Source organism: Osmerus mordax, chromosome 9, assembly GCF_038355195.1.
Source record: "Osmerus mordax isolate fOsmMor3 chromosome 9, fOsmMor3.pri, whole genome shotgun sequence".
Lineage (NCBI taxonomy): Eukaryota > Metazoa > Chordata > Actinopteri > Osmeriformes > Osmeridae > Osmerus > Osmerus mordax.
The window spans coordinates 12,727,506-12,754,450 of NC_090058.1; the positions used below are offsets into that span (position 1 = coordinate 12,727,506).

The following is a 26,945-nucleotide window of genomic DNA, read 5'->3' on the forward strand; positions in this document are numbered from 1 at the left end:
ATATATATAAAAGAAAACATATAATTTAATAAATCCTCTCACCTTTTGCTGTAATAATCCATACAGAAGAAAAGTAAAAATTAGTATGAATCAAGATGCGGTGGAGCTGTGCACTTGCATTTCTAAGTCGTTTTGCCAACTATGTAGACTTTGGTAACTCAATTGTTCCTTCAGAAGGCAACGGCATTTTATTTATTGGAACTCCTTTTCCTACTTATTTCCTCTCACTATCTGCATGCTGACCAAACACAACTTTTGTTTGCCTCAAAGTAAAAAAAAAAATATGAGAAAAGAATGAAAAGAAGCCCAGTGCAAAAACAATGGGTAATAAAGGCAGTTTTACTTGGTTAAACCCTATCTTGTGATTCAAGCAAAACTTAAGTTAAACTTCATCCGGAGACTTAAAAAGGAAGTTGAGTGCTTATCCTATGAAACGTAGACCACTTTTGGTTCAACTATGCTAATACTAAATTAACCATTGTGTTTCCTGGGCAGAGCTAATGCCTAACACTCTGAGTACTCCAAAAGCACCCTCCCTTACTCCATTTCATGCATGCTCTGATGTAGCAATTTTTGGATGGGTAAAAATATGTGCTGCAGTTTAAATCCAGGCATAAATCTAGGCACAAGTCATCTCTCAAAGCAAGGATGCATCTGAACAGTATTTAAACTAGCCTTAGCCTGCATGTAGACTAGCATCATCTATAAATTAGACTGAGCAAATTGTTTCACCTATCTGGTATGCTGAATTAGAGAAGATCTATAGAAAGGGAGGAAGGAAGATATTTTTTCTCTCCAAATTGGGCCTTGATCTGTGGTGCAGATTTTTTTATTTTATTTGATGAAGGGGTATGAATAACATTTATAACAACTTGCATAAGACTTCAGAACACCCTCAAAGTTATTGTGTCAGACTTTATAAAGTATTTATATATTTGTTTCATTTAGTATTTCAAAGTAAATGGCCACACAAACCATACTGTTTTCAGTCAAATATATATTCTTAAGAGTATTTTTTGTTGTTAAACCCCAATGTTTGATACTTATGCACGACTAAAAAGCCTGGTCTTGATTCCGACTAATCTTTGCAAAAGTGTTATTTTTTATTATTTGGTGGCAAATCTCAGCTCTTTTTTGCCCCTATTGCTTAAACGTTTTTGAAACGTCAGTACATTAGTAAGTGGTTTTTATAGATTTACGAATGATTATATGCTTCCTCACATTTAAATTTTAGATTACCAAATTACATTATTTTTAGAATGGTACAATATAACACATAAAGGACCATACCTCTTCCACATACAGTATTGCAGGTTATCATATTCTCTGTGGCTAAAATAGAGGTCCTAATATAAAAATTACTCTCCAGTCTATTCATTTTTAAAACATCCCTCTGTGGATTTCAGCAAACGTGTGGAAATGTAAACGTTGTGGCTACTATTTTATGTTGTATGTGCGGTTTGAAGTTGCTATAGAAATTCTGGCTCTGGCAATGGCTACAAATGTAACCCCTATCAATTTGGCTGCCAAATATATGAGAAATATTAAACATTTTATGACCTTTCAGTTGCAAACGTTGCATTTGATTTTACAGACTCACTATCACTTTCCATTGTTTAAATTTTGAATCAGCTATCTAGCATTTTTTATAATAATTGGGTGTGTTAGAGTGTCAATTACAACATTTTACCAATCAATCCCCCAGAAAGCCTTATTTTATATATTTAAAAGGGTGGGCTGAGATGAAAGAATTAGAAACAGAAAGTGTCAGATTAGGTCCCAAGGTTCAGAGACTGGCCAACCTTGTGAATATGCAACACAATGGGAAGAGATCAGTGTATTGCAATGGTCAACAACAACATGTTGTTCCAATATTACAATATAAAATACAGTTTCAGTTATCCTGTTCTTGTATTCTATTAATCAAGAAATCACAGTTTCTTGAGGCAGCCTAAAATGGATCATGGTAACTGATGAAGGTCCATTTTGTGCTTTTATATAAAGAAACAAATGTAAAGTGTAGATACTACTTGTTCCCAAAACACAAATTGTTTGTACCAAGAAAGTATTGTGGTCAACATATGAAATTGTCCACACAGCCTAATCGTATCATGGGTACCATGTGTTCTAAAGCAATAGCCTACAACTTCAACTACCAACTTTAATATTCATCACGGCATGGCATTATCTATTGGAGAGGCACTACTTCAGGTTGTTTCATAGGGCTAATCATACCCGAAATCCTCCTAATTAAGAGGCACCATGAATGCAATTAATTTTACACTTGCTGATAATACAGCAGACACAATGCTTACAAAAGTAGCTGACTAAATATAGAAAGATCTATGTTTGAACTTTTGTGGACTAAGAAAGTTCTAAATGTATAGTAGTAAAGAGAGCTAGCTAAAACGTGCTGCTCGTGTAGAAGGTGCAATTAACCCAGCATCAGCTATGAGTTCAGGCACTAAGTCTTAGCTAGGCTTGTCGACATTATGTTACTGGACTTACCAAAGTTTGATCTTGGGCTTACTCTCTTTTAAGCAAATAAGACCCAAATAAGAGATAGGAATACTAGTTTAGCCAATACAATACATACAATACGTGGTTGGGTTGGTATGCAATTGTATTCTTATCCTTTTTACCAAAGGAAATGAATTAGTATTGACTTGTATTGCATCTATTTAATATACAATAGTTTTGGGTATTAGTTTGACGCAAGGTATCTTCAAGGTATGTGCTTCTGTAACTGCAAATGTGTTGCTCAGCATTTAATATCTGTCAATTAGCCTTTCCCAAGAGTCTCAATCAGGTTGTGAGTAACAAACCATAATGGTATTTTTGAGTAGGGTATAGATAAAACCAAAATAATCACGTTTCGGACCAACCTGTTGCCCCCCAGAATTACTATAGGAGAAGAGAGCAGAGGCTAGGGCTAAGCAAATGCTTCTATGTATCAGATTAAAAGGAAAGAAATCTTGTTAATACTACACTTCAGAGTGTTTGTCTAGAAGCTACAAGTAGACAACCAAAGCATCAACATACCACAATTTTACATAAATGTTACAGTTCCATAATTGTGTTATGAAGTCTTTGTCAGAAGTTATACATGTGTTATGTATATTCCCTTCATTTAAACAGTTACCTAAAGTGCCACATGAAGTTTAGGTTTGTGGCTTTGATTTTGGCTGTTCTCATTCTGTTTTTATCCACTCTGTTATTAAGGTAGTCTTCTATGAATTTATTAATTTGAATAATTATATCAAATGATTTTGTTAATGCTAAATGCATGCATTCTTACCTGCTTCTTGCACTGTAAAGCAAAAACTGTTTTATTTCCTTTGTATGCAGCTTTGCAATGCTTGGTAGTTGAGGCTACTTGTATTATAATCATTATACTGTATGCTTTTGAACAATCATGGCATTTAGGGTAAGTACTTGACAGATGATAATTGGAATTTGACTAATCTTACAAAAGTAAACTAAATTTGTTTAAATTTGTATCTATTCTCACAGTGTCTGTGAGCATGTAAAATGTAATTTTCTTTAAAAGAAGTTTGGTAAAGAATGACTTATGATGTCACTACGCTTTTTAAACCACATCGAAACATGTAGGCCCTGATAATACATATTGAAGGTGCAGTATTCAGTCATCTCTATATAAATTTATATATCTCACTATTTACAACATATTTAATTCAGAGTTAAATCAAACTATTACATTAAACTATTTAAACTATAACATTTCACAACCAAACATTATGAAAGAAAGGAAACTCTTAACATTGTCATACGGTACTTGTATCTCTCAACTCTGCTGGAGCTCCTTTCCCTTTCTTTAGATTTCAATTGATTTCCTCTTTCCCAGTTATTTTGCCCGCATAGCTGGGGATCATTCCGTGACCTAAAGTATATTTTCCACCAGACTTCATTTAATCATCCGTGTCAGAACAGGCACATTATTCAGTCAGGTCAATTAAGATAACTAAGGCTGTAATTTTGTTGCATAAAAGAGCAACACTTAGTGGTAGACATATTGTATTGTATACTGAATGGGTATATGGCTGTTTGTGAGTACTAGTACTAGTTTTATACATAAACTTTACCATCCGAAAAGAAAAGTTAACTGGTCTTAGCAAAATTGTATGAGAATTTAACTAAGTTATGCAAAAATAATTCAACGTGTTGCGTCCACATCACCAATCTCGAATTATGTACAGTGCAGTAGATTAATCTTTAACCGGTAGATTAACAATTATACAATTTATGTGTAGTCAACTTTCTGAGAACATTATGAGTGTGTTTAGGAGAGTACATGAACAATAATACATTTGAGAGATTTTACAGTTTGTGATAGATAATGTACTATTGATTGAGACACATTTTTTAAATGGCTCAGCGAGGCAAAACACATTTGCATCATTCTTGGTGATTTTGTATTTAAAGGACAACTATCCCTTTAAAAAGGATATAAAACATTATGAGCTGGCCAAATCTGGAAAAAGTTCAAACAGTGTAATGTGGATGAATGACCATTCATTTATAATATAGCTTACTTTATAAAGTGGATAGTCATGAGTAATAATACCCAAAAATCTAATCTTTACATTTGTAAAACAAATGTGTGAAGAAGTACAGTTGTATATGAATGCAAATACATACCACATCTACACTCAGCTAAGTGATAGAGAGCATAGAGATAACTATAAACAATACTTGTTCTGTGTACTTCGATATTTCTTCACAAAATGTTTGGTAGTTTTGCAGTGGATGATTTATCAATGCTATTTCTAATGACTATCTAGTTAATGTATTTAAAATATGTTTCTGTAAAATAATTTAGATCAGTATGTCACACTGAGATCACTCAGTACTTTCAGCTTTTCACCCACGACCCAATCATCATGTTCTAATATGCCATTGTGTTGGTCTCTACATGATAGCTGGTGCTAGCAGATGTGGGCACTGTAGTTCTTTCATACTACATTGTGGAACACCCAAAAGTTTAAATCTGAGAAAAAGACCCCCACGGACAAGTCAAGTTGTCTGTCTGAGACTGATAATATAAAATTGCCAAATCCCCCTTTTACCGTAGCTAATGATAAGTGGGCTGGTATGTCAATATGGAGATATAATTATAGTTGGCTGTGGCCATTGACGTGGCCAGTCCTATCAGGCGTGTATACATTGCACACACCTCAGATTATCACAAATTTGGGTACTGATTTTGGCTTCATAAATGTACTTTTAGTAAATGCTGGTTCACATTTGTGCCAGAATTTGGGTTTAAGTAATTGGTCCTCTCGTGGTCTGCTATCATTATCCAGTGGAGCCAAACAACACAACACAGATGTGGTATAATTTCAGTTGTTTAATGAGCTAAATAACAAATTAGACATTTGGACTGCTTGTGTTATCAGGGCTTACAAAAAGCTAGGCTTTTTACAGGACACAATACATAGCAGTGTGCTCTTTCCTCATGGCTGAATATTGTGCCTTTAACAAGAATCTCAATATTTTCACAGGGTTCCACTAATTATAACTAGTGAGTAGAATTTAAACAAATTGACTTGTACTTTTTTTAAAGAAGAAGAAGAAACAAAACAGTGATCATCACAGAACTTTTATGACGCTATACAGTACATACTATACATAAGAGTAGATCGTAGTCAGACATTCCAGCATTACAATGACAATCTAAATTCAAGGTAGAGAATATCCTGTGAGTTAGGTTTTGTTGCTGTTATTGTCGTCATTTTAGAGTCGGAATTTACAGACTGGATAAAAGCTTTTCCTCACAACAAAGACTTGCATACCAGACAGGACACGTTTTCTTTGGACAACAACGGCAAATGGAGGCTCTAAACAACTGGTTTCCCTAAGGCTTTTTGAGGGATAAGGAAATGTTCTGAACATTATTGTGTAAAATTACTGTACAATTTTCTCATGCTCTACATGTGCTCTCATGTGTAATGGTTTGCGTGCGTGGGCCTGAGTTTGTGTGTATGTGTGTGTGTTAATTCGGCGAGCATGTGATTTTTCTGCTTCAAAAATATCTTCAAGCAGACATGAGTGTGTAGGTTTATGTGTGTAAGAAAGAGAGCACAAACTACAAATCCTTTGTTTTAAATTGTAAGGATTTCAAAGTATAAAATTCAAATAAAATAACTGACATCCCTACCAACCAATACACAGAACTGAGCTGTCATTAGTGTCAATGTCAAAATCCACAGTTTGGACAATTTTTACACTTACAAAATGTACAAAATGTTATATTTTACCTACAACATTGCTTTGATGCCATTCGCTCGTGCTGTGGTAGACATGCCTCAGGGGAGGTACATTTAGGATAGACCAGTAAAGATAGGCGAACCTTGATCAAGTGACCTTAATGTTAGCAAAGGGTAATACTATAACATTAGCACAAATGTAAGTTGCACCACCATTCTCATCAGGCTATTACATAAAACAGCTGGCCACTGGATCTACTAGTTAAGGCTAACACTATGATGGACTTCAGCTTGAGATACTCATGTGATAACAGCTCACAGTTAGAGGGACTAGTGCTGGATGAGTTATAGGACTTCATTTGGGCCTAATTGCATTACTGACCTTGTGTGTCCGTGTGTGACAGACGAAGAAAGAGATTCCATAATTGGTGAGCATTCATGTTTTCTTACAGTGAACTGAGTGTGTGTGTCATCCTATATTTTGGTATGCACAGATAATTTTGGAGTTCGGTTTGGAAATTGTAAATCAAGTGATACAGTTGAAAGCCTTTCATAATAAATCTACTAACACTACTACTACAACTAATAATAGAGTTGAATTGCCTATGAAGATACATCAGGGCACATGCAATTTTTTTGTATTTTCTATTCACTTACATGAAAAACAATTATAGAAAGAATTTATATAATATAAGATAATGCAATGAACATTTCAGCTTAAATTATCAGTTGATGAAACGGAAGCAGAATTTACTCCAACCTTAGTGCAGAGTACACATTCAGTGTCCTCAACTATTATTGGCACGCTTACATTTACATTGTCATTTAGCAGACACTCTTATCCAGAGCGACTTACAGTAAGTACAGGGACATTCCCCCCCCGAGGCAAGTAGGGGAAAGTGCCTTGCCCAAGGACACAACTTTGTTTTGCACAGCCAGGAATCGAACCAACAACCTTCTGATTAATAGCCCGACTCCCTAACTGCTCAGCCATCTGACTCCCTTAGTACTGGTACATGAGCAAAACTGGCTATAAAAAAAATCTTCATTGTTTACCCTCTTGACCTTTCATCCAAAATATTCACAAAAATAGAACCTTTAATTAAACTTCAACAATCTAAAGAAAAAAGATCCTATAAATAAGAATTAAAAATTTGAAAACGATGCTTGAATGTTAGAAATCAACCCACAATCTTGTAATGGACACACAATTACTTTGAGATTTATTGTACAATTATGAAATATATGACAAAAAAGAAAACACTACGGTGACAAAACACTACAATAAAGTAAGTAAATAGAATTATCTTAATTATCACTTGTATTTGAAAATGTAAAGATTAGTCATTATACTTTTGCATTGATATTCATGTGGCAGATTTTGGCATTCAATTTGTTTTAATATAAATACAAACATTTCTTAGAACGTGTGAACTTGTGAATATATATTGTACTCTATATTCACAAACGTTTCCAATTCAGATAATCTTCTTGTCTTTTAAATGTTAGAAAATAACATTATACACACAAAAATGTAGGAGGTGAAAGTCAGCAATGCAGGCACCTTCATTTCAACTGCAGCACCACCTGTAAGTACACAACAAACAGCACTAAAATACACCCACATTCACTGGAAGATCTTACCAAAACATAAAAATAGAAAATGCACACATACAAAACCATAATGTAAGGAAAGTGCCTTAAACAATAAAATATTCACAGTTTTAATGTAATATATGGGGAAAAGTATGAATAGACTTTCACTGAAATTAACAGAGGGGTATTTCTGATCAAAAGCATAGGGGGAATTATTTAACAGCAATTAATCAGTTGATCAGATAAGTCTTGAATCCATCAGTGAATTGGCCATCCATGGGGTCAAGGGGATTTTCTCTGCTCGTTGATTTAAAGGGTTCCAACATTCAAATGAGCATTTCTTTAAGTATCAAATGTTAAATGTATGATACATAATTTGAAAGATTACAATCTGCACTTCCATCCGTATTTTATTTTTTTGTATGATCATGGCTTAAATGCAGACGAAAATACCTGTCACAATTACACAATGCTATTAAAAGTGTGATTTAAAATATGAATCAACAATTGGTGTTTACCTTATTAGCGGCATCTAGTGAGCTGATAAGCATTTGTAGTTCTTCTCTGTTCATCTCTATATACACAGGCTTTCGGGTTCCGTTCTGCTGCACTCCTAAATGTAAGTCCAGCAGGGGAGTCTGAAGAGAGGAAATCTTATCGCTAGATAAAGCCAACTAGAGAGATGGAAATAGAAAGATAAAGGAAGGGAAGAAGCAATACGAAGTTAGGACTGTTAGCTTGTGATCATTATGCACTTTAGGACCTATGCAAGCCTTTTTTTAATGACATTAAATTCACCCGTCACACATCACAAGTGGGTATGATGTGGCATTGGCATGTAAGAGGAATGATTCCACCAGCCACCTTAACTTAGTCCACTTACCTGTGATGAATAACAGCCAACAAAGCCAATAACCCAAGCTTTGGTAAGGTCAGTTTGATTTAACTTTTAACCTTTGAGAGACACTTTGATCTCATACTCTGCTGTCAGGGGTAAGATAGATTGGCAGGAATGTCAGCATTATTGGTTATAACCACTAAGAACTAAGTCACTGGGTGCATTAGCCATTACTTAGCTTTGTGTAGTGTTAGCTTGCTGACTAACCCAACCACCTTAATACGTTATCTATTGCTAACCTGACTCGCCAGATGGTTTGTAACACTTATCCATCTAGTAAGTCATCCACGGAAACTTATGAAAAGGGCAGGCAACTAAAACAACAACAAACAAAAAAGGATTTGGATGAATCATTTGTCCATGACTGGCTAACTTCAACCACGACTACCACAAGTTTCTCATTCCAAGCTGATTGGTCAGAATCACTGTGGTTCGGGCACAAACGTATAACTTAAAGCTTGGCAAGATTCATTCTCGTGTGGTCCTGATCTTGCAAATACAGCTATCTCACAGCTTCCGGCTATACAAACTGGCAGTCAGATCTGTGTTCTGTCTTTTCATTATTTTAACTTTTGCAATGCTATATCCTATTTTCTAACATTTTCCTTTGACTTGGGTTTTAGTCTGATTGCAGGGATGTCAGTTTGAAGCACATAAAAAAGTTTATTACATTCAAGATCTTATTCTTATGTTCTTACTTTTACATAAACAAAATGTAAAAAGACACATTGTGTAGTCTACCTTCATCTTCCAGTCAAAATCTTGGAGGGTGGCACTGGACACAGAATTCGTCCTCTCCACTAATGCTTGATGGATCTCCTCCTGTCTGGCTCTTAGCACCATCATCACTGCTTCCCTGTACCCATTCTCCATGCCTGCCAATAATGCCGTAACCTGCCCAGGGGAGAAAGGTTTGGCACTTACTTTGTCAGACCCTAATGTTAAGCGGTAATCACAACCAGCCATTTGACTTGGCTATTGGTGGGTCCCACACAGTTTACACCATCATGGCTGCACTGAAGGTGCACACCGGCACACAGAGGCTCGGGTTCTATTCTGCTTACCACATTGTTGTAAGTTTGCTTCATTATATGGTAAATAATATAGCAAAAAGCCCCAGCAAGTGAAGAGTATAGTGTTCTCTATATTTGGGTAGTATGTACATATTAGTACATGTAGTATGTAAGTATTGTAGTCTTACAGTTGTCAAAAATGTAAAAGAACATAACAATGTTACAGGGCAATGCACAGAAAATTACAAATTACCTGTCACACTGTATGAAATTGCCCTACAATATTCTACCCTAGATAACACTCGCAACAGTAAGCAGTAATGTTGGTTGGACCCATTTGCAATTTTGCATTTGATGTATGCTTACTGTACTATGATTAGGACAGGGCACAAAGGATATGCTAAACATACTGTGACTACTTACTGCATACGTGGGGACTCGACAAGCAGACAAGCTATAAGACCATTTCCAGACTTATTTAGTCATTAGTGTTAAGACATCAAATTGTCATTGTAAATTGGGTCATGTACTTAAATGTATGAACTTTAAAAATGCATTTTTTTTGTTGTTGAGGATTTATATACAATCACTGTGCCATTATATGCAAATGTTAAACACCACTACGCCTACAATACTTCCAAAGACTTTATGCACCCCTGAACTGCACTAGTTCATTGCCCATCTCACCTCTTCATTTGAGATCTTCTTACCCACTGCCAGTCGAAACAGAGAGGAGAGGGAGTCCAAGAGCTGAAGCCATTGATCTAGGCTCCACGTGTCCCCATAATCAGCCATTTGAGGGGGTTCTCGTCCGCATACCCCATCCACCACCCTGTGCAGGAGCTGGAGGATAGAAAGTGCTTACCATGTGGACTACTGTATCATACACTACACATTTTCTTAAGGTGTGGGTTGTACTATGGAACTTATGACAAGATTAATCCACTATGGCGTTGGTGTTTATTTTCTCACATTACATTCCAAGACATTTTTCTTCCATTCCGAAATAATTCGAACAGTAAGATTAACACATATTCATGCAATATATGGCATAGGCTAACGTCGGCAAAACGGAGTCACACTGCGGTAATGGACATCAAAGTCATTCAACTTTTAGCATGCACAGTACTGCGGTCAATTTGATTTTTGACTCCACCGTTCTATAGATGTGTAGACGTTGATTTGAGGATATTTGAGAATTTGCTGTCACATACATAGCTATGTAAAACTGACTAACAATGTAGGCCGCGTCTATGATGTCGGAGTGCTAAATATTACCCACAATGCCCTTAAATTATGGAATTACGAAAGTGAATAAATGCATATTTTGGCTCTTTACAAAACTTACTTTTGGACATGATTCAGGAGGTAATTTGACAAGTAAATTCAACATGTTTACATCAACTTCCGCCTTCAACCTTTACGTATGATGTCAACAACCGGTATGTTTTCTTCTTCTTCGTCTTCTTCCGATTCTGGTTGGCAGATTGCATACATCTGTAAGGTTCTTCCACCGCCACCTACTGTGTTGGAGTGTGAGGGCAGTCACGACATACAAATTATATTCTCCACCACAACAATCCTGCATGGCGTGAACCCCACTAGTGGGCCAACACTCTACACCCAGCTCCATCCTTCCCTAGGGATGGGTGGACAATGGTGCTTTCTTCCAGACTGTGATGGCCCACAGAACTGAAGTGTCAGGGCATTGAAAATAGAGAGCACCGTGCCATCTTGTGGTTATCTTAAATTATTGCAGCCATTTAGTCTACAACAGTACACCTCATGCTTTAAAACAATATATAGCCTATATTTATGGCTACTAGTGTTATTTTTTATCCGATATCCGAGCTCACTCATTAAAGTGTTGCAATGTGCATTATTGTGTAATTTCCCTAGTATAAAAAATATGAACTGTAACTAGTGCCGGACTTTGGGCTTGAGTGGGAACTTTGTTGGCCGCATGAGCTTTGATGATCGCATTAGCTCGTGTGACCTGTGATGCGTCTGCAAAGCAAACAGCGAGTGCGTTTATTAAGTCTTCAAACGCCGATCATAACCCAATACTCGCAATAATGCGATTATTTAAGTGATCATCTGAACGCCTTTATCTAGGGTAAATTAGGGTATTAGGGTAAAGTCTTAATCGGCGTATTGATAACCCGATAAAGACGCCTGGAATTTTGCCTAATCTTTCGATTCTTTGATTCGTGTGAACACTTCACTCAGCTTTCTTGCGGTTTCGCCAACTGCGCATGTCTGTCAGAAGTAACATTAATGCAGTTGTATTCTGCATCATCAAAAACGACTGCATAGACAATGCATTTAGCCTACATAAATCCATTTTTGATATAATTACTTAAAATATCCTACTTCATAACAATATGTACACAGTATCCTCAAACGAACAGCGACAAGATTATTTTATTTAGATAAAACATGATACATTTTTTTGCATCCAGAGAAGTAAAGTACACATGCTTCAAATTACCACAACATATAAACATGTAATACTTACACATAATTAGGATCAATCAATAAGTAAATCATTTGATACATTTACCATAACACATTTTCCTGACTACAATATGTACAGTTAGATCTATTATACATTCCATTTGTTTAGTTGGTATAGGAACCGCATAATGGTACTTTCACACAACCTATATGTATGTGTTTTCAATGTGGATGCTTAATGCCCAAGTTGTTAGCAATGTAGTGTATACATGGATTTTGGAGTGTGCGTGAGTGCCAGTGTCCTTTTCCAATAACCATAATTCACAATCATTGCTTCACTAGCTTGTGATATAGGGTTGATTCAGTTGTTAATATGAAATTACACTAATTGCTGTTCACTCCAAGAACAAGTTGATCCCTGATCTGACCGTGGGCCTCATGAAGGTTCTGTAGTCCATTTGTGTCTGACCTCTACTCACCCCAACAGAAATCCTCTCCCCTTTTCCATAACCCTCAATTCCTAATTCACACCAGCTTGAGGCACTGCGTGTTGAAACTGTCCCCCTCGCGGATCGCCACCGACTCCAACAAGGCCTGTTTCTTTTGCGTGCTCCGCGACGACTCCAGCTCGTACATGGTTGTGAGGTTGAAGAGCACGCTCTCGTGAAGGTAGAGCGCCGGGTCGTGCTGCACCAGGCCCTCCAGCTGGCCCAGGGACTCCTTCAGACGGCCCAGGTAGAGCAGGCACACCGCTGCGTTGTTGTTGGCCTGGGGAAGAGGCGGAAAAGGGGGAGAGAGAGGGTGGTGTGGATGCAGAAGGAAGGACAAAAGGGTATAGATGTGAGGGAGGAAGATGAGTCCGTGTGGGAGAGAAAGGGATCGAAAAACATTGGGTAAGAGCACGCGTCTGTTGCTGTTTACTGGAGCATTTGCTGAGAAGCAACAGTATGTTGCCGGCCAAAACTAAACTCGCAATGTTTGGGGCTATCTCTTTGTTATGATCAGTGACCTATTTTCTTTTGTAAAGCTCTTTCTTGGAAGTCGCTTTGGATAAAAGCGTCTGCTAAATGCATAAATGTAAAGTGTAAACTAGCCATTTTATTGTAATTTTGACTTTTCATCTCATAATTAGGTGCGAGTGCCTTCGGCAGCACAACCTATTGTAATCTCACTGGCGCTGTTCGACTAGCTACTGTATCCCTGTTTGCGCCGTTGCTCAGCAAGTATCGTGCCGTGCTGGAGCAGGACTGATTGACAAGCGCATCATACATTTGAGCAATTCAAGACGTGCATGTACAGTAAGTAATGTCACATTAAATAATGTATTTAAACTCAAACTTGTGTGGTGCATCGCTGTAACACTGCAGTGCTGTAGCAGCAAGAATCCCTGCACGGATAATCAGTGTGCCTACTTATTTTAATTACCAAAATATTACTTGTACAATTTAAGTTAAAAAAAAAAGCACCCATCTGCAACTGACGCAAGTACACCTCACAATTTCCCCAGAAATGGTACCCTCTCTAGTTATGACTTACTATCTCATCATTTCGACTTTATGATCTCATTATTAGGTGTGCTTCCTCACAGCAAGGAAGTCTTATGTTATCTCACATATTATTTATTATTATTTCCCACCATAACTCCTCTCTCAGTTTAAGCACTACATAGACATGAAAGGTGTCAAATGTGCTCAATATGAGGTGAGATTAGTGTCAGAACTCTGAGACCTTGAAAGACACGATTTGAATCTCTGTAATGTGGAAAGAACAAGTTTAGCAAGCTTGTAAAATAAATTTGCAAGCTTATAATACATATTTGCAAGCTTGAAACTTGACATGTCAACATATTTATACGTTTGTAACTAACTAATTCACTTATGAGTATGAGGGGCGAAACCTTACACCCTTTGACCAATCAGATTACTCTACAAAGTCTACCCAAACACGATTCGTAGGATTCTCACATCAATCCAAAAGGCTTCCAGGCCAGAAACTCAAGCGAGCAGGTGACTTTGGTGATACAAAATGGGGAGTGTGTATGCTTAATGTTAGCTACCAATAACGTAGTTTGGGAAACCCTGCAGTAATGCACGGACAGTGAAGTAATGGAGTCTCCTACCACTGGGTTTTTGGGGTCGATCTTCAGCACGTCAGAGAAAGACGCGTGGGCCTCCGCATAATTATTCTGACTCAGGTAGACAAACGCCCTGAAACACAACACATACAGTTACAAATTTCTCGTTCCCTCTCAGAGAATCAATGCAACACACACTCACATTAAGCAACCCCATTCTGATATCTGAGAACCCTATCTGATATGTAGCTACCCATCTTGAAAGAGGCGTGAAAGATGCCGACTTTGTCACCTCACAAAAGACAACAGCAATAGTCATCACAGTGTGATAGGATTTAAAGCGTATTATCCGGGGGGAACAAACATACATACTCAAGGTGTGAAACACTGGCTGCTTTCAGAAGTTAATGAGGGCTTCAATGTGGTATCGAGGATTGACACACACACAAATACACACACAAAAAATCTGCATACACACCTGTTCATAAAAACAGAAGTTTGCTGACTAGGCGCGTTTCCCTGGGACTGGCAGGCCTTCTCCACATCCTGAAAGTGTTTCTCTGCGGTCCTAATGTCTCCGATCTGCTAAACAGAAACAACAGGCATTATACAACAAAACATTTTAGTATTAAGAAAGCAGTTTTTTAAGTGCATGTGTATCGTAATGCATTCCTCTATATACAAATAGTGGGCCTCATTTATTAAACAAACGTACAAAAACTGCATACAGTTAATTCCACGCAGAGCTCTGTATTAATCAATTTGGGTGTGAGCAGAGGTTTTGATCAAATTTCAGGTCAAGTCGTGTAGGCACATTGTTGAGTTAATGGGGACTTGCGGTGCAACATAGTCTTTCGAGTATTCTGCATCTCCATGTCGTAAACTTTGAGGGCAAGGCCTCTAAACCGAGGATATACATGGACATGATATTTAAAAGACGACCGTTTTCAGCCGCCACATTCACCAACGCTCGATCATTCTTACGCCGTGATTGGCCGGATACGAACGATCGTGAGTCACTCGTGAACTCTGCTGTGAGGTGATTTCGAGGCACAAATCACCGCTGGTTTCTATGTTAGTTTGATAAACGAGGGGCCAGTGAGTGTATGTGTGTTTGACCTGCAGAAATATGCGTCCGATCCCGCTCAGAAGCTGCACTTTCTGCTGGGGCTCATACTGGATGATGGAGTGATAGGTCTCTACTGCCAGAACATAGTCCTGGAGAAGGAGGGGGGACGAGAGAGAGAGAGAGAGAGGTATGAAGAGAGAGAGAGGGTAGGACAATAAGAGAGGAATAGAGAGAGGGGGTGTATTAACCAGCGGTATACATCATCATTAAGGCATTTCTAGTAACACCATACACTTCAAAGTTACCCCCATAGCTCACACACTCACTGAACTGCTGAGCAGTGTGTTAGAAAGGTGCAGTTGGTGCAGTGTGGGATTGTATTTGCACGAGAGTGCCTTTGTGTATGCACTCGCCATTGAGCCTGTGTGTGTTTGTGTGCAGTGCCCGGGCTTCCAGCAGATAGCACTCTAGCTCTACCCATCATCCACAGAACACACTGTCCTCCTACTTGACATTCCCCTTCTCTCAATAACAATGAATCCAATTAAGCCTGATCCTCTGGGGATTTCCGCTAAAACCACCGATCCACCATCATCATCCCATCGTGCATACACCTCCACACACCTTTCCTTCCATAATCGAGACGCATGCGATCTATACACACAGCTACCAGACTATACCACTGATATACAGATACTTACACACGCGCACACACACACACACACACACACACACACACACACGAGCGGACACACACACATACCTTCATCAATAGCAGGCAGTTAGCCATGGAGTACATGACCCTACTCAGACGAGACTGCCACAGCTCCAGAGAGGCTGCAACACAGGACGGACACACACACACACACACACACTGAAACCACAGCTGGCATTTCCAGAGCCATACAGGTGAAGTTATATTGGGCTTTGTACGAACGCACGTTTAAAAAGCACATATTGTAATCTGGCCAAAAGGAAATACTTCCACACGATGGAAGGGAAATGAAAACGCATGCACGTCCACAGGACAGGGGTGTTAGAAAACAGGCTGTCCAGATGGGTGTCTCCTCTTCTCCCTAATCCCTCTGCTCAACGCACCAGTCCTCTCAATCTCGAAACCATCCATAATTTCTAGGGGAGGGGGAATCACAAAGGGAAATACATCCGCAAAGCTGTGGCTTGTTTGGCAACAGTGCCGGTCCGAGCACATTTGGTGCCCGAGGCTAGATTTACCTAGCCCCCCCCCCTAGTGGGATTGGGACACGGTCATGTTAAAATAAGGGGAGAGGATGATCGATAGTAGATTCATATTACTAATGCTGCATTAAGCATCCCGCCCCAAATTGACAAGGATGGATCCTTTTAGATCTACGGAGCAAGGAGCTTATGTATTACTATGCATGTGCGCGCATGCATATCATCCTGCACCTTGTCGGTTTTCCTGGGTTAGGTTGATCATGCTGCCATCCTCGGCCAAGCCCTGCCCCAAGTTATCTAGAACCTGTCAACAGAACGGGAACATGAGTGTGTGAGTACGGGACGGCAGGGCTAAAACGGCAAATTCCAAAACTCTGGGTTTGGTCTTTTGATGTGTGTGTGTGTGCGCTCACCGTCTGGCATACTGTCTTGAGACTGTGCAGGCGGTCCAGAGACTCCTGTGGGTTGGCCAAGTACTGAGGCAGCTCTGCATGCAGCACTCGCATGGAGAACGGAACCATGGAACCTAACACACACACACACACGCGCACACGCACGCACGCACGCACACACACACCCTTCATCAGTGTACACAGATTCAACCTGCAGAAGACATGGCAGATCACCGTGTTCCCTCTCTGCCACATCTGTGGTCCCAAATCGCATCTCCTCAAATAACCTCCATCTCTGCTCTCCCTCCTAGCTCCCTCCCCCCCACCACCACCACCACTTCTCTCTTTTTCCCCCTTTCTCTCTCTCTCCTTCCACCCATCTCTTACCGCCAAACCCCGTTCCCAAGTGCCAACATGTCTCTCTTTCTCCTTGCACTCTCATCTGTCTCAGCCCCCCCCCCCCCCCCCCCCTCCCCACACACACACACCCCAAGGAAGGCCCTACATGCAGGTAGGCAGGGAGACATATTCCTCAAAAGGCGAGGCTTTGATCTCAGCCTCTTTGATAACAAGAGTTGCAGATCCAGCATGCTTGCCGGCTAGCTGTCTGTCTGCATCTGTCTGACAGTCTTGCTGCCTGCCTGTCTGTCTGCCTCTGTCTGACAGTCTTGCTGCCTGCCTGTCTGTCTGCCTCTGTCTGACAGTCTTGCTGCCTGCCTGCCTGTCTGCCTCTGTCTGACAGTCTTGCTGCCTGCCTGTCTGTCTGCCTCTGTCTGACAGTCTTGCTGCCTGCCTGTCTGCAGGGATTATTAGAAAGTTTCATTGTCAATTAAAGTTTCACGGCAAACAGTGTCCTCAGACTGGATGATGTCGCAAAGTACCTAAGGGGTTCGGGACTTTCTCAGGACCATGTTCCGACATGTTCGCCAGCGTTAAAGTTCAGAGATCGATCTCCTCTCCGCAGGGCCTGACGTTGGCCGGGAACCCATTTTCAAATTGTCAAATCGCATTCAAGGTTGGCCATTTTCTCCTCTACTAACTTATTAAACAATTGTACCCAAGTTTATTACCTGCCCCTTGCAGTGTCAATCTGTATACTTTTAGGGGTCCGAGTGTGTGTATGCTAGCTAGAAGAGTTCCATCGTGGACAATAACACTGGTTGGGTCCAGCGGAATGAGGAAGATAAAACGTTGGGGCCAAGTAGGGAGATGATGCGAGTGTCTGGAGGCACCTCTGAGGGCACAGAGCAGATAATATAGAAGAGCGGGAAATCCAATCTGCTTCCGGCTTCAGTGTGTGTGTGTGTGTGTGTGTGCGCGCACAGTGTGGAAGTGTGCGCGGGAAAAACTGCATACAGGCGTTGTAAAGCGTGTGAAGTGTTTTGGTGCCTTTGTGGGTTCAGTGGTCTACTAGGTTGTCCTTGCAGGCACGGCTGACACAAAGCAGTGGCCGTGCGTCAGAGTGCTCTTTAATGCCGCGTGAAAAGAAGCAAAGGCGACAATAATAACACCGGCTCTGCGCCCATGTCGGGCTCAGGGAACTGAACCCATCTGATAGAACCAGGCTTTCCAGTTGTGCATGACACCTTTTCATGTCTGCGCGTGTGTGTGTGTGTGTGTGTGTGTGTACATGTATTTGTGCAAGAGGAACTAAGTGCATGTATGAGAGAACATACGTGATTAAACATTGTGTGTGTGTGTGTGTGTGCGTGTGTGTGCGCTCACCACGTCTCCCAGGATAGACAGTAGGGTAGTACTCATAGTAAAGGTCAGGCTGATCCATGCTGCCGAAGGGTTCCATCTCTATTTCAGCGTTCTGGAACAAGCTCAGCTTGATAAGCAAGGCCAGACGGACAAACCACAGCTGGAAAACACACACACTCACATATTAAAAACACAGTGAACCATGTGATGTGCATGGATACAAACACACAGGTTTATATCTCGCATGGGAAGGACTCTTCCTGTTGTTTACTCCGTGTGTATGTGTGTGTGCGCGCGCGTGTGTGTGAGACACCCTATTTCCCCCTCCCATCCTGTGAATGTGTGTTGTGTGTTTGTCGGCATGCTGCTGTCATCCTGAGTCTAATGCATGAAGGCAGCTCCTGCCTTCCTCCCCGCTATTCCTCTTCACACACACACACACACACACACACACACACACACACACACACACACACACACACACACACACACACACACACACACACACGCACACACACGCACACACACGCACACACGTTACAGAAGACCTCCCCTCCCCCCAACACACAACGCACAAACCTGTCAACTCCAACTCATCTGACGGCATTAAAGACGCACACACTGTGGGGTACCTGGAGTGAGTCAGTGGTGTGGCTGGTGGGCTGGCCAGTCTTGCCGTAGCCCTGCCCGTGAGCTGTCAACAAGCGGCCCGACAGGTCCACAGCTGCCCTCCAGTTCTTGGTTCTCTGGAGAAAGAGGGAACACATTAGAATGGCAGGGTCTGACATTTTCTTCAGTTTTTTTTTTTTTGCCTTTGACTTTTTGGAGACACGAGAAGAGTACGCGTGTGTTTGTTGATTTGTGTGGGAGAAAGGGTCCCTGAATGAAGGGGACACACTGAGCAAGCGACACACGCACACACGCGCACACACACACACACACAGTAACAGCTGCTTCAGCAGTAGGGGGTTCAGGTTAGGAACTAGGGGGACTTGTGAGTGTACGTGTGTGTTAAGTCGAGACACCCTGTTAGCGAGAATGACAAGGTCAGACCGGAGATTGGGTTCTAACCGCACTGCCATTCATCATGGCAGGTCAGTTAATTAGGCAGCGTACCGCCTTCTACATGGAGAGAGTGGAAAGGGCGAGAGATAATAACAACTCAACTCCTTCCCTTGCCCCTCCCTTCCCACGAGCCGCCCGCTCTCTTCATCATCTCATTCCGCCTCTCGTTCCCCTTCCTCATCTGGTCATGCTGCCCAAGCGTCTCTCCCCTCGCCTCCCTCCAGCCTACCACCCTCCCTCCCTCCCTCCGCCCCCTCCCTTTCTTCCCTCCACCCCCCCCCCCCCCCCTCCATCCACCCCGACATCCTTTCGTTCCTCTCTCTCTGTGCCGGCGGCCGTGTCTCCTCGAAAATCTTCATTAGTGGGTGAAATGAAGCTGAAAACGAGAGACAGGCTGAACGGCCCAGAGCGGCGGCAGCAGTGGTGAACCGTACGACACCACGCCGCCCTGCTCTGGCCTGGCTTTGGCACGGGGGGGGGGGGGGGGGGGGGGGGGGGCAAAGCCCACGGTTGTACAGTTGTTGCCATTCCTTCACACTTGCCCCCACACAGGGAAGGAAAGGGGATGGGGGGGGCGAAACGGGATATAGGAAATATACAGAGAGGCGGCGCTGCGATGTAAAAATGAGAGCGAGAAAAAAAAAAAAAAGAAGACAAAAAGAGGCAAGATGAAAAGGAGACGTGTCGTCAGAAGTCAAGGGACCTCCTACTGCACTGCGCCGCCTCAACAAGGCGGCAGGCACATGAAAGCGGCAGGCACATGAAAAGTGGCTTTAGAACTGCGTTTTGTCTCCGTGTCGTTTCCGGGGAAGCACATCCGAGGCGATCGATCCCATGTGTGTCCATACAGCCAGCGGGTGAGGGTCACGGCCAAACGTTAGGATGTTTGGGGCGGGGCGGGGGGGCACTAGACGCTGCATTAGAAAACAGCATTGACCAGCCGCAGCTCCATGGCGACAGGGGGCTCCGCCTTCTCGGAGCTCTTCCACAGGATCCAGAGCGGCGCTGTTGATGCGCCGCATCGGCGTACACACCGACACTAACAGCTACACGCACACACAGGAAAGTTGGTTTCCCCAATTACACTCGTCGCTGGGTTTTAAGGGGGTGATGGCTCTTAATTGCATCGAAGATGCCAAGAAGCGGCTCTCTTCCTTTGGTGTGTTCAGGAACTCTCCCCCCCATACACACACACACACACAACCTCACCATTAGGCTTAAATGCTAGCCTCCGTCTGTGAACAAATTAGCTACGTTTTGCTTTGAAGCTTATGTAGCCTTGCTTTTTCTGGAGAGTTCTACACTGTGGGTGTCCGCTGGGCCATTTGCCCCGAAGACAAAATACCTGTTCTTATGTACTAACGTCATCATGGTATAAATGTTTTGGAGCTATTGGACATGGCCTATATGAGCTCTGGGATGCAAAAGGGATTCTTGTGAAGTGTCACGCTTGGGGCTCTCATGATACAATTATATAAACATTAGAATTGTTCCCTTTCGGTTTGTAGAACTTCAGGTCTCCTTTGTGTGACATCAATGAGCTTTGGGCCCAGCCATAGACTCACGCAGCTTATCTATCCCACCCTTACGGGCTATAGCGGCTAACAACGGCCGACAATGCACTAGCATCCACATGCAGCAAGTCGTCGCAGATTTATCCTTTGCCTCGGATATGCTACTGTGGACCACGAGGACGCAGGCTTTTCCCTCGGCCTACAGCAGCATCACGGCAACGACTGGTCTTCAAAAGAGGATAGAGAGCTGCAGCTAAACCGAAATTTACATTTAGTCATTTAGCAGACGCTCTTATCCAGAGCGACTTACAGTAAGTACAGGGACATTCCCCCCGAGGCAAGTAGGGTGAAGTGTCTTGCCCAAGGACACAACGTCAGTTGGCATGACCGGGAATCGAACTGGCAACCTTCGGATTACTAGCCCGATTCCCTCACCGCTCAGCCACCTGACTCCCTGTGAAATTCTGCTGGGCATAACCTCCGTGTGTGTTGCTTCCCTTATGGCAGAGAGCTGACGGTGCATATTAGGTCCTTGAGTGTGTGTGTGTGTGTGTGTGTGTGTGTGTGTGTGTGTGTGTGTGTGTGTGTGTGTGGGGGGGGGGGGGGGTAGCCTAATAGGTTAGGGTAATGACATTGAAGCGCACCTGCAGCTATAACGTTGATAGCCCTGTGGTGATTACTACAGGGGAAATGGAAAGGGGGTGGATGGAGGGCGGTGGGCGGACGCACTGAAAGTCTGACCAAGTCAAGGTGGGTGGGAAGGTGAAGGCGATGAGTTGATGATTACACACACACACACACACACATATACTGTTCGCATACGTGTTCACGCAGACGGGACATATGGCTGAGGCCCAGGCAGACCTGGCCCCGAGCCCAGACACTGACCCACTGAGGGAGGTCACCAGCCTCAAAGGAGGGATGGAGGGAGACAGAGGTGGCTAATCAGAGTGACAGATGAGTTCGGCCCTGGGCCCCACGGGGCGAGAGAGAGAGAGGGGCCGAGGCGGGAGAGAGAGAGAGAGAGAGAGGGAGCAGGGTAATGCTCCCAGACCATCTCATGGAGAGAAGGGGAGGCAGGTCACTGGTTAAAGAGAGAGAGAGAGCATAAGGAGGGGGGGAGGGGAAGAGTGTGGGGACAAATAGAGAACGATAAGGCTCTTGGCTGTGGTCAGAGACAGAGAGCTCAGCAGGACCGTCTCAGACCTCTTATTGACCCCTGCCATTGGACAGACTATAATGGGACGTGACCAAAGGTCAAATCACAAGCCTTGCATGAAGTACTAGTTCACATACAGCCTCAAAAGTCCACCCCTCAGATGAAACGCCTACGTTGCCAAAATACCTATAATCACTGAGGCCACTTGCAATCTAGTCACTGAACAGTCACCTTGGAATTGTAATTCTACAATTTTGCAATTGTCAACATTATGACAAATATGTTGTGACGAGGAAGAAAGAGGATAGAAAACAGCACCTGTCTTCAAAACCCTCCTCTTCTCTTAGGAACCCGTTTCCGCTCCTTTACCCCTCACTTGCACATTCCTTCACCTGCCTCTCTGCCTCGCTCGTCCCTGTTTTCCCACCTTGTACCTGTTCTGTCTCCTCTCTGCCTCGCTCTCAGTGGCAGCACTCGAGTGCGTGTGTGCGCACAAGAGGAGTGTGGTGGCAGGGGACAGTCCTACTCTGGCACTGCGGCATGACTCACTGTCAGCTCTCTGCAGCGCTTCGGGTCAGGGCCAACACACGCACGCACATGTCACACACGCACGCATCACATACACGATGACAGGGTCACAATCTATGCCCAACATGGCAGCGAGACAGAGGGAACGGCAAATGCACAGGGACCACATGGATGGCAACACGTCCACCCACACACATGCTGGGGAGGGAGACACACAGTCGGGGGCAGCTCGTCACGGACGCGGCCGCGCTCCCGTCAGGGTTTCGTCTTCAGTTCCCGGTTTTCCCAGTCCGCTCCTGTTGTTCCCAGTTTTATTGGGGGGGGGGAAGATTTAAAGCCTTTTACATATTGATCCTGCCTGTTAGTCTGTCCTTGCCTTTGGGTCCTCCTCCTGACCTCACACCTGACACAGCTATTTGGTTATATCAGGTCAGTATTATGGTATAGCTAGTACTCCATGCAAGAATAACACACACACGATACAAGACTGACTTGCGTGGACACATACACACTTTTTTAACAGTCATGCTGGCAAACCAATAAAGTGTTCCAATGCACAGCAATCAATTACATTGATCCATAGTGACTCCAGTCACTATGGAGCTGGAAGGGCCTGTACTCTGACGTACAGACACACACACAAGAGCCAGGTGGCATGCTCAGCATTTGGCCAAGTCGTCTATGCAGTCACAGTGAGTGTGTGTATATGTATAGGCCTGTGTGTGTGTTAGTGGGAGATGACAGTATGTGGGGTTTTGTGATTGCAGTTCACTACTAAGTGTGTGTGTGTGAGAGAGAGAGAAGGCTTAAGTAGACAGTGTGAGAGGAGTCCAACAGGCCTTGAAATATGCACACAGCCCCTATGCAGCTCCCATGCATTATACATACACAGCAGGAAAGAAATACTCAAGAACCCCCCCCCCCCCCCCCCCCCCCTCCTCTGTTGTTAGTCACCTCCAGCCTCTCCACCTGATAGAACTACAAAACTTTCAATACACAAGGCCAAGGGCAGGGGGATAGAGAAGACCGGAACAATGCTTTTACAGAAGCAGTGTTTCCTTTAGCATTTTTTTTTGCAGTGGGGGCAGGTCTGTCCGAACAGCCCCCCCCACCAGCCGAAACGAAGTTCACTATATTTTGGATTAATGAAAGGTTAATGTAAAAGTCTACTGTCTAATAGCTAATGTAATATTGCACATATTTCCGTCCTATTTCCCCTAAAGCAATGAGGTTAGGCTACTTAAAGACACCCCTTTCACTCATAAAGTATGTTTTAAATGGCAAAAATGCTGCCAATTAATAATTGACGTAACAACTTATTGTAAATGGTCAGTAGCCTAGCCTATCGATTAAGGTAGGCCACTCTAAAGCACGTGTACACTGTCTGCTTCATTTGATCTTGACATATAGGCTAAGCATTCTGTAGCAAATAATAACAAACCCACTATGAATGACATTATCTTTATCCAGTGTAACTACTTCAGCATAATGATGCACCTAAAATACAAACGTGAGCAAGGGTGTTCAGCAATTGCTATCGAGCTAGCGGGCCGCCGCGCCAAAATCAACATAGAGGAAACACTGAGAAGGATGGAGGAGAGATCTATAAAGCCTGCCAACTAGGAGGAAACTGAAGAGATCTAACATCATAAAAGAGACACCATTCACACACACACACACGCGCACACGCAGAGGAATGAGACTCACGATGAGCTGCTTGAGGCCCAGGAAGGATTGTTCCACAGCGTTGGAGGTGAGAACTTGTCTCTTCAAGGCTGCCTGGTCGCCTAAAAGACGCACCATAAGGTCCTTCACTGCATCACCCTGCAGCACACACACACAACGAAACATTCGTGTCAGGCTGTGTTCGGGTCGAGGTCAGCCGTACTGGTTACACTGTACACTAGTTACTGCTAGTATTTTCTAGAAACCACACTAGGTCAGTATATAGCCTCCGTATAGTCTAATGACATATGTTAGATTCATGATGAAAGGAGTGAGGAAAATCTAAAACGACAATACCTTTAACATTAGATTTGATGTTAAATAATAATGTCAATCATCAATAAAGAAATGGAAAGACGTGCTCATGTAGCCCATCATCCTGACCTGCAGGTTGTCAAACTTGAGCCCAGGCATGGTCAGTCGGTCTCTCTCCACATACACTGGGTTGTACTGCTGGGTAGCCACCAAGATCAACACCTTCCTGGTCTCCTCTGAGGGCAGCCAGGCATCATGCCTCTTATCCACCTCGCTCAGATTCAACGCTGAGGCAAACGGGTCATCGCATTCAGGGAACACGGCCTGGAGCTGGGCGAAGGGCTGAGGGGCCGGGACCAGGGCGGGAGCGGGGACCGGTGGTTGGTTCGGAGACGAAGCCGGGGCCGCTGCGATTGGAGGCTGCTGGGGGTGTGTCGGGACGGGCGCCGCGGCGAAGTAGGAGCCAGGGGTGGGAGTGTCCAATTCTGGGGGTCCCGGGGTGGAGATGGAGGAGCTGGTGGAGGAGAGTTGGTGTTCCAGGGGAGGCGTCGCCCCCACGTTGGCCGAGGCGGGAGCCTCCGAGTTGGGGTTGGTGACGGAGATGAAGGAGGAGGAGGTGGTGAAGGAGTCGAAGAAGTCCGTGGCCGGGTTGACCTGGCAGTTGTCCGAGAAGAACTTGCTGAGGCTGGGGCTGGGCTGGCAGACGAGCGGAGGGAGCTTGCTGGGGGTCTCTGGCTCGATGGCTACCCCACTGGAGAGACTGAAGCTGGGGGATTTGATGAGCGTGGGCTGGAAGCCGTCCGGCACCAGGGCTTTCGGTTTGGACTCCTGGCTGAAGATGGTGCACACCGGCATGGCTTCTTCTTCGGTCCCGGTGGCCACTTTGGTGGCCTCGGTAGCGGGTTCTGTGGACTTTGGGCTGCCTGGAGTAGGTGTCTCGTTTGGTGTCACAGGAGAAATGGAGACTATGATCTGCTCCATCGTGTTTGCCTCCACTTCCACGCTCTTGTGTCTTTCTCCGGTAACAGGACAGTTCTTATTCACATCCTCGGCTTCAAGTTCGACCGTTGTGGTACCCTGTCCAATCGCTTCCTCCTCATTTCCCTCCTTCCTGTCCTCTCCTTCCTCCTTACCTACTCCTCCATCCTCTTCTCCTTTCTCCTCAAAATGATCCAGGAGGGTGTCTATGGGCGGGACCATATCGTCTTCTTCACTGTTGTTAGGCGAGTCTGAAATCATGACACTTTCCATCATCTGGTCATTGAGCTTGTCCAGGGGACTGTCTGATGGTGTGACGTCATCTAGCGGGGTTACAAAAGAGTCTCCCCCCAGATCGATGCTTTCCTCCTGGAAGAGGATTTCGTCGGAGGAGGCTGGGGGCTTGGCCGAAGTGGCTCCTTCTAAAAGCGAAAGGGCATCGCTGGTGGTGTCCCCCTCAATTACAGCAGTGATGTCCAGGGTGACTGGCCTTTGGACAGGTGTTTCACTGCTATCCATGTTTGTGCGCCTCGAGAACGACTGGGGAAAGCAATATCAAATGAATTAACTTTCCAATTCCACGTATTCTGAATCCTGATTAAGAATATTTAAAGTAACCGGCCAAACACTTTTCATCAGTCCGTACATCATATTTTATGTTTTTGGTTATAATATACCAGTAGTCTCTGGCTAGCTACTGTACTGTGGCACTAGTCGCACTAGCCTATACAGTACTGATACCGACGCAAACTAGTGCTAGCTTAGTTAGATTAGCTCGCTGCAAAACCAACTCAAGATAACTGCTTAAAAAACGGAATATTTATCAATACAAAACATGTGCAGGACAGATTATCATTAACACTCACACTACAGACACATTTTCGAACGTTACGTTAAACACTTTCATCATTTGCTGCTTGATGTTTATGTTACCTTTGCTTTATCGTGTGACAACTGAGTCGGCAAAGCGCCTGCGTAAATCTTCCAGGAAGCGAAATCTACGACGTACAAGAAGGGACAAAGTTCATTCGCTGATACCAGAACAGTATTCTTCAAAATTATACGCCTTTTCTACCGTAAAAATCTCCGGTGTC

The 26,945-nt window shown here is 43.3% G+C and overlaps 2 protein-coding genes across 3 annotated transcripts; both read right to left on the reverse strand.

Annotated features, from left to right (window-relative positions):
- Positions 1 to 7,425: 7,425 nt before the first annotated feature.
- Positions 7,426 to 11,205, reverse strand: commd8 (COMM domain containing 8). Its single transcript, XM_067243102.1, has 5 exons — positions 11,083 to 11,205; positions 10,422 to 10,577; positions 9,463 to 9,615; positions 8,342 to 8,497; positions 7,426 to 7,814 (listed from the first exon to the last, which is right to left on the reverse strand). The coding sequence occupies exons 1-5, from the start codon at positions 11,125 to 11,127 to the stop codon at positions 7,794 to 7,796; spliced, it is 531 nt and encodes a 176-aa protein (XP_067099203.1). The 5' UTR covers positions 11,128 to 11,205; the 3' UTR covers positions 7,426 to 7,793.
- Positions 11,206 to 12,149: 944 nt separating this feature from the next.
- trappc12 (trafficking protein particle complex subunit 12) lies at positions 12,150 to 26,800 on the reverse strand. Of its 2 annotated transcripts, XM_067243123.1 has the most exons (12): positions 26,785 to 26,800; positions 25,003 to 26,391; positions 24,601 to 24,717; positions 19,260 to 19,373; positions 18,649 to 18,787; positions 16,945 to 17,057; positions 16,763 to 16,835; positions 16,098 to 16,171; positions 15,385 to 15,483; positions 14,744 to 14,847; positions 14,311 to 14,398; positions 12,150 to 12,959 (listed from the first exon to the last, which is right to left on the reverse strand). In XM_067243123.1, exons 2-12 carry the CDS (start codon positions 26,368 to 26,370, stop codon positions 12,717 to 12,719), a joined length of 2,532 nt encoding a protein of 843 aa, XP_067099224.1. In that variant the 5' UTR covers positions 26,371 to 26,391; positions 26,785 to 26,800; the 3' UTR covers positions 12,150 to 12,716. The 2 variants fall into 2 exon arrangements, with proteins under 2 accessions (XP_067099224.1, XP_067099225.1); XM_067243124.1 differs by lacking the exons at positions 16,763 to 16,835; positions 16,945 to 17,057.
- Positions 26,801 to 26,945: the final 145 nt, after the last annotated feature.